At 39.4% G+C, this 6,990-nt stretch overlaps 1 protein-coding gene across 1 annotated transcript; it reads left to right on the top strand.

Annotated features, from left to right (window-relative positions):
* Positions 1 to 479: 479 nt before the first annotated feature.
* rnf4 (ring finger protein 4) lies at positions 480 to 3,943 on the top strand. Its single transcript, XM_064973443.1, has 8 exons — positions 480 to 576; positions 1,236 to 1,348; positions 1,717 to 1,855; positions 1,932 to 2,008; positions 2,173 to 2,185; positions 2,325 to 2,448; positions 2,655 to 2,706; positions 2,832 to 3,943. Exons 2-8 carry the CDS (start codon positions 1,337 to 1,339, stop codon positions 2,979 to 2,981), a joined length of 567 nt encoding a protein of 188 aa, XP_064829515.1. The 5' UTR covers positions 480 to 576; positions 1,236 to 1,336; the 3' UTR covers positions 2,982 to 3,943.
* The last annotated feature ends 3,047 nt before the right edge of the window (positions 3,944 to 6,990 follow it).

Here is a 6,990-nt window from a genome sequence, read left to right as displayed (position 1 = left end):
GGCTGATATGGCTTCTACTTAGAAATGCTATACGAGTAAAAGAACAGATGACATTCACCGCAATAAACCTGTCCCCAATATAATCGTATAGTTTACACAGACCCACCGCGGACCTTTGACAAATACACCTTAGGTGAGAAAAGGCGTCCCCTGGTCTGTGTTGTCAAGTAACTCAATGTATTCCAAACACTGGTGGTAACCAGATGATCCCAATAATTTAGGTAGCCTAGTAAACGATGCCCCTCTGGTATTTTCTGCCTGGAACTCGTTGTTGTTTCCCTGTTTACTACTGAAATATATTTCTACTTAACTCAAGGACGAAATTAAATGCAATAAACTGATCTCAACTAGGCTACACATGACCATTGTGGACCCATTGCAAAACGACAAGTTTAAAAGTCCCAGTCCAACGTGACCCAGCTCTGCCCACCGGGGCTGCTGCTGCATTTTTTCATTCTATGAAGGTGGGGCGTGTGGATGCGATCAGCCAATCCAATCCAACCCCAAAGAAGAAGAAGCGTTTCCCGTTGTATTTGGTTAGCAGGCTGCAGGAGAGAGGAAGTTGATTTTCAAAAAGTATGTACCATTTTAAACCTGGATTATTTATAATTTAATACATCTAGCTGTCACTCACCCAAATGTTGAATGTTTTTGTTAACGTTAGGTTAAGATGACTCGGGTTGTAAACCTATTTTACAAGGAGCTAGAGCTTGCATAGGAGCATGTTAGCGTTATTAGCTAAATTAGCTGGCTTTGCTCGTTAGCTAAAATGTTAATTCTCGCTACTATAGCTCATGTTTTCATTATCCACATTATTTGTGATAATCAGATACTTTAGCTAGTTGTTTAGACGCATGTCATACTTAATAAACAACCTACGCTTCTTGATGAGCTGCCCTGCTCAGACCGAGCTAATATGCAAGCTAACTTCATTAATTTAGCTAGCTTACTAACCAGCTGTTTTTGTTATCACAGCAGCTAAACCACACAACAATTGGTTAGTTTTGTTTGTGGATAAACGTAGCTAGTATATAAACTCACGTTTTATTTTTCTAAGCAGAGACTGAGATGGATTGTGGTGCTGTTTGGTTTTATTAGCTAGCTAATGTTAATAGGTTTCTATTTTTCAACAACAACGAAAAAATATATTGTGAAGGCTCATGCCTAGTGTGTGTTGTGTTTATCAGATGTGACTGCTTGTTTTGTAACGTCATTGGTTTATTTTATTTCCCCAGATTACTGTTAAATTGGTCTCGAGCTTGAGTCGGAACGGATGTAGTTTTATCAGCGTGTACTATATTTTACCGATTTTCATCCACACCTTTCCCATCACAACATGAGCAGTACAGTAAGTTCTCACCTTTACATCCCTTGTTTTTTTAGACACAGAGAAAATGTCAGTTCTGCTGAGTGCAACGTTGTGAAAATTCCTTGCAACTTCCAGTGTGCGTTTACTGTGAACACTGAGGCTGTACCCGCTAAGGCTATTTGATCATAATGTAGGCCTACCAGAGTGGCCTAACGTCAAAAACGACGGAGGAAATGCATCCCATAACATGTAAATGGATGTTCTAGCATTCAGCCTACGGTAGCAGGCAATGTGTAGTGTGTGTTGTAGGCCCACATTCCTGCCACATGATAACCCTCCAAAACCTTCAGTTTCATTTTCACTTAAGCAAAGGGGTCTGGTTACTAAAAAGCAGTACTTTGTCACAGACACAGAGGAAGAGAAGGACTGGAGCCCCCTCAAGTTCCAGACGCACAGCCAAGAGTAGCAGAGTCACCACCACTATGCCACTTCGTGCAGCATCTGCTGCTGAGACCACTGCTGTGCTGGAGAGCAGTAGGACTAGCAGTGAGTACCAATGGCTTTATGCCTTTCTCTCTGGTTGATTATGGATAGGTTTCAAACCTTTCTTTTGGCTGTGCAGGTGAGGAGGTGGTGGACTTGACATGTGAAGGTTCTGAGTCAACTGTGGTTGACTTGACCAACAATGATTCTGTGGTGGTGAGTTTGGGAGCTCTCTATGCAAATAATGATGTATGCATTAGCTGTTTTAATTGTATTGATAACAATACGCTTTTGTCACTGTTTAAAGACTGAAATGTTGACATGTTATGTTTCTATTTTCTTCTTTTCCACCACTGCATGATTGCGAATGGGGAAACCAGGTTGTCGATGAAGGTAATTCATTGTTTTCCTCAATCACAGAGATTAAGATTAACTATGTTTTGACCCTCAAGTAATCATTCATCATTCATCACTACATCAGACAAACTCTGTTAGAAAAATGCATGTTTATCTGCTAAATGGCATATATCAGGGCTTCAGGGCAGACGTGGACTTGGCGGTGAGAGTTACGTGCTGAGCAGTGATGAGGAGGGGGATGCCAATGGGAGCCTCAGTGCTGACCTTCTATCTTCTCTACAGGCCAGCAGTAGAGCCAGGTACTAACAACCTCTCTGACATGATAATCTTATCAGATGACATATAAAAAAAAAAATATATTTTTATTTTACTAGAATATTTGTGTTATGGCACATAAAAGCATCAATCTCATTCATCCATTTATCCACTCATAATATTGGCATGTGACCACTGAAATCATGACCTTGGGTTGCGGTAGATCCTGATGGTCTGGTGTTCTCCACAGGTCTACGCCAGGTACAGTCAGCTGCCCAGTGTGTATGGACTCCTATGCTGAGGTAAGAGAAGCATACATCATTGTGTGTTGAAGGTGACTATGCCAAACTGTTTCTGTAATTGCTGTATAGCTACCAGAATGTGATGTTGTCTCTTCAACTAAGATTCTGTTTTCCTCTTCCTCTAGATCATTGAAAGTGGCAGACTAGTGGTCTCTACAAAATGTGGTCACCTTTTCTGCAGTCAGTGCCTCCGCGACTCACTGTCGAGATCCCACACTTGCCCAACCTGCAGAAAGAAACTGACCCACAGGCAATACCACCCTATATACATCTGATGCCAAACACCCATGACTCATCCACTGGTTTCACCCTCTCCAAACCTGCAACACTTTGAATCATACCTGACTATCACTGCCCCCTACTGGACAAGCATACCTTTTTGTTTACATACACATTCAACCGATGTTTCTTCTACAATGACACTCTCATGCCAGCAGACATTCACCTACATTTAAAAAAAAAAAAAAAAAAAACTTATTCCACCTATTCTCGTACTGCTGGTCATTAATTTCACAGTAATCAGATCGTTGTGGATCTGCATCACCAGTGACCACAACCATGAAAAAACTAAGCTCAGAAGCTATATTACCTTTTGATCAGATACTGTTTTAATGAAATGCCACATTTTAGAATTTTATTTTAATTTATCAACTTGGTCTTTTTATTTTTATCTTAAGAAGTCACATGTTGTGTCGATGGCAATAGCACATGTGAATGGCACTTAAGTTGCTCTATGCAGAAATCGCGCCACCATTTCCTATATGCTAAAACTCTAATAGTTAGCCTAATATCAGTTTATATGACAAAATAAGCTAGTATAGTGTAGATAATCATTGTACATCTAAACCATTGAAATAAATTTTCCATAACCAAAAAAATTATTTCAGCTTTTTTAAGCTTGTGTACAAAACTGAACGCAAGACTCAAACAGAACTTAAACATAGAAATAGAACAGATAAAAGCGGTATTCGACTTGCTTTAAAGTAGAATAATAGATCTATAACCCAAATTTCTATGCGAATTTGGTCTGGTTGGCCAAAAAGTTACATGTTGCCACAGGAGACCCAACTCTAACTCCAGTAGAAGCATCTGATTATTGCTGCTGAGTAGGTGGCTGTCTGAATGGTGGGTGTTGCTTGAATTTGGTCATCACCATTGTAAATAATTTTGTGTGTGTGTGGATAGAGATAGATAAAGGATAAGTTAATTTAAGGTTCAATAAAAATGTTGATTGAAAGTATTGTTTCAGGTATCTTTGTGACAAACTGTGAGAAGAGACCCCGAGGTAGGAGAGTGCATTGTTGAGCACTCATGCTAACCTGAGAGATCTACAATTCCTGTCAAAAGTTTGGATGTACCTACTCATTCAAGGGTTTTTCTTTATTTCTACATTGTAGAATAATAGGGGAGACAAACTAACTCATATGGCATCATGTAGAAACTGAAAGTGTTAAATCATAATTTATTCTTATATTCTTCAAAGTAGCCACCCTTTGCCTTTATGACAGCTTTGCGTTCTTTCAACCAGCTTCACCTGGGATGCTTTTCCAACAGTCTTGGAGTTCCCACATGCTGAGCACTTGGCTGCTTTTCCTTCACACTGTGATCCAACTCATCCCAAACCATCTCAATTGGGTTGAGGTCTGGTGATTGTGGAGGCCAAGTCATCTGACGCAGCACTCCATCACTCCTTGGTATAATACTGTGGTAGACATGCTTGTTAAGTGTGCCTTGAATTCTGAATAAATCAGACACGCCAGCAAAGCACCATCGCACCTCCACCATACTTCACTGTGGGAACCACACATGCGGAGTTCATCTGTTCACCTACTCTGCGTCTCACAAAGACACTGGTTGGAACCAAAAATCTCAAATTTGGACTCCACCGGTCTAATGTCCATTGCATGTATTTCTTGGCCCAAGCAAGTCTCTTCGTATTGGTGTCCTTTAGTAGTGGTTTCTTTCCTGCAATTTGACTATGAAGGCCTGATTCATGCAGTCTCTGAACAGTTGATGTTGGGATGTGTCTGTTACTTGAACTCTGGAGCATTTATTTGGGCTGCAATTTCTGAGACTAGTAACTCTAATGAACTTATCCTCTGCAGCAGAGGTAACTCTGGGTCTTCCTTTCCTGTGGTGTCCTCATGAGAGCCAGTTTCACCATACCGCTTGATGGTTTTTGCGACTGCACTTGAAGTAACTTTTAAAGTTCTGGAAATGTTCTGTATCGACTGACCTTCATGTATAAAAGTAATGGTGGACTGTCATTTCTCTAAGCTTGTTTGAGCTGTTCTTGCCATAATATGGATTTAGCTCTATTTGGTAAAATACCATCTTCTGTATACCACCCCTACCATGTCACAACATAACTGAGTGGCTCAAACACGTTAAGATGGAAATAAATTCCGCAAATCAACTTTTGCCAAGGCACACCTGTTTTCAAATGCATTTCAGGTGACTACCTCACAAAGCTTGATGAGAGAATGCCAAGAGTACGCAAAGCTGTCATCAAGGCAAAGAGTGGCTACTTAGAAGAATCTCAAATATAAAATATATTTTGATTTGTTTAACCCTTTTTTTGGTTACTACGTGATTCCATGTGTGTTATTTCATAGTTTTGAGGTCTTCACTATTATTCTACAATGTAGAAAATAGTAAAAATAAAAACCCTTGAATCAGGTGTCCAACTGACTAGTACTGTATGTATATATATATATATACAGTGCCTAAGGAAAGTATTCAGACCCTTGACTTTTTCCACTTTTTATGTGACAGCCTTATTAATGATAATCATAATGATGATGTGAAAATAAGTAATCCAACATATTTTCTAATTGTAAAAAACAAAATACCTTATTTACCCAAGTATTCAGACCCTTTGCTATGAGAATCAATTGAGCTCAGGATCATCTTGTTTCCATTGATCATCCTTGATGTTTCTACAACTTGATTGGGGTCCACCTGTGGTAGATTCAATTGATTGGACATGATTTGGAAAGGCACACCTGTCTATATGGTCTCCCAGTTGACAGTGCACGTCAGAGCAAAAACCAAGCCATGAGGTCTAAGGAATTGTCTGTAGATCTCCAAGACAGTCGCTTCTCCACAATCCTTCGGGATGCTGGCCTTCTAGGCAGAGTTGCAAAGAAAAATCCATATCTCAGACTGGCCAATAAAAATAAAATATTAAGATGGACAAAAGAACACAGACACTGGACAGTGGAACTCTGCCTAGAAGGCCAGCATCCCAGTCGCCTCTTCACTGTCTAAGTTGAGACTTGGTGTTTTGCGGGTTCTATTTAATGAAGCTGCCAGTTGAGGACTTGTGAGATGTCTGTTTCTCAAACTAGACACTAATGTACTTGTCCTCTTGCTTATTTATTCACTTTGGCCTCCCACACTTTCTATTCTGGTTAGAGCCAGTTTTAGCATTTCTGTGAAGGGAGTAGTACACAGCATTGTACGAGATCTTCAGTTTCTTGGCAATTTCTCACATGGAATAGCCTTCATTTCTCAGAACAAGAATAGACTGACAAGTTTAAGAAGAAAGATTTCTGGCCATTTTCAGCCTGTAATCGAACCCACAAATGCTGATGCTTCAGATACTCAACTAGTCTAAAGAAGGCCAGTTTTATTGCTTCTTTAAGTAGCACAACCGTTTCAGCTGTGCTAACATAATTGCAAAAGGGTTTTCTTATGATCAATTAGCCTTTTAAAATTATACACGTGGATTAGCTAACACAACGTGCCATTGGAACATAGGAGTGATGGTTGCTGATAATGGGCCTGTGTGTGTAGATATTCCATAAAAAAATCTGCCCATTCCAGCTACAATAGTAATTTAAAACATTAACAATGTCTACACTGTATTTCTGATCAATTTTATGTTGTTTTAATGGACAAAAAATGTGCTTTACTTTCAAAAACAAGGAAATGTGTAAGTGACCCCAAACTTTTGAATGGTAATAAGTATTTAAATATGTTGTACAGCTACTTTTGGCTGACCATTTGTGGCATGCATTCCCTCAAATCTCCACTAAGAGTCACTATCTTTTTGCACATGCTCTCAGTTGTCCAAGAATCCATAGGATAAACACAATAGCAGCCTACCAAGGTCATTAAGACATTTCCCTGTTTATGTAATTAAAGCATATAAATAGCATAATATCATTGAATATTTACCCATTTTATTTATCCGGATTTTAAAAAGATATATATACAGTGCATTCGGAAAGTATTTAGACCCCCTTGACTTTTTCAACATTTTGTTACGTTACTGCCTCA

Source organism: Oncorhynchus masou, chromosome 9 (assembly GCF_036934945.1).
Source record: "Oncorhynchus masou masou isolate Uvic2021 chromosome 9, UVic_Omas_1.1, whole genome shotgun sequence".
NCBI classification, from domain to species: Eukaryota; Metazoa; Chordata; class Actinopteri; order Salmoniformes; family Salmonidae; genus Oncorhynchus; species Oncorhynchus masou.
The sequence above is the reverse complement of the archived record's forward strand: the minus strand, read 5'-3'. Positions and strand labels throughout refer to the sequence as shown.

Coding starts and splice junctions, on each gene's coding strand:
- rnf4 (XM_064973443.1), top strand. Junction 1,856..1,931: donor GGAGAGCAGTAGGACTAGCA/GTGAGTACCAAT, acceptor TTGGCTGTGCAG/GTGAGGAGGTGGTGGACTTG. Junction 2,449..2,654: donor CAGGCCAGCAGTAGAGCCAG/GTACTAACAACC, acceptor TGTTCTCCACAG/GTCTACGCCAGGTACAGTCA.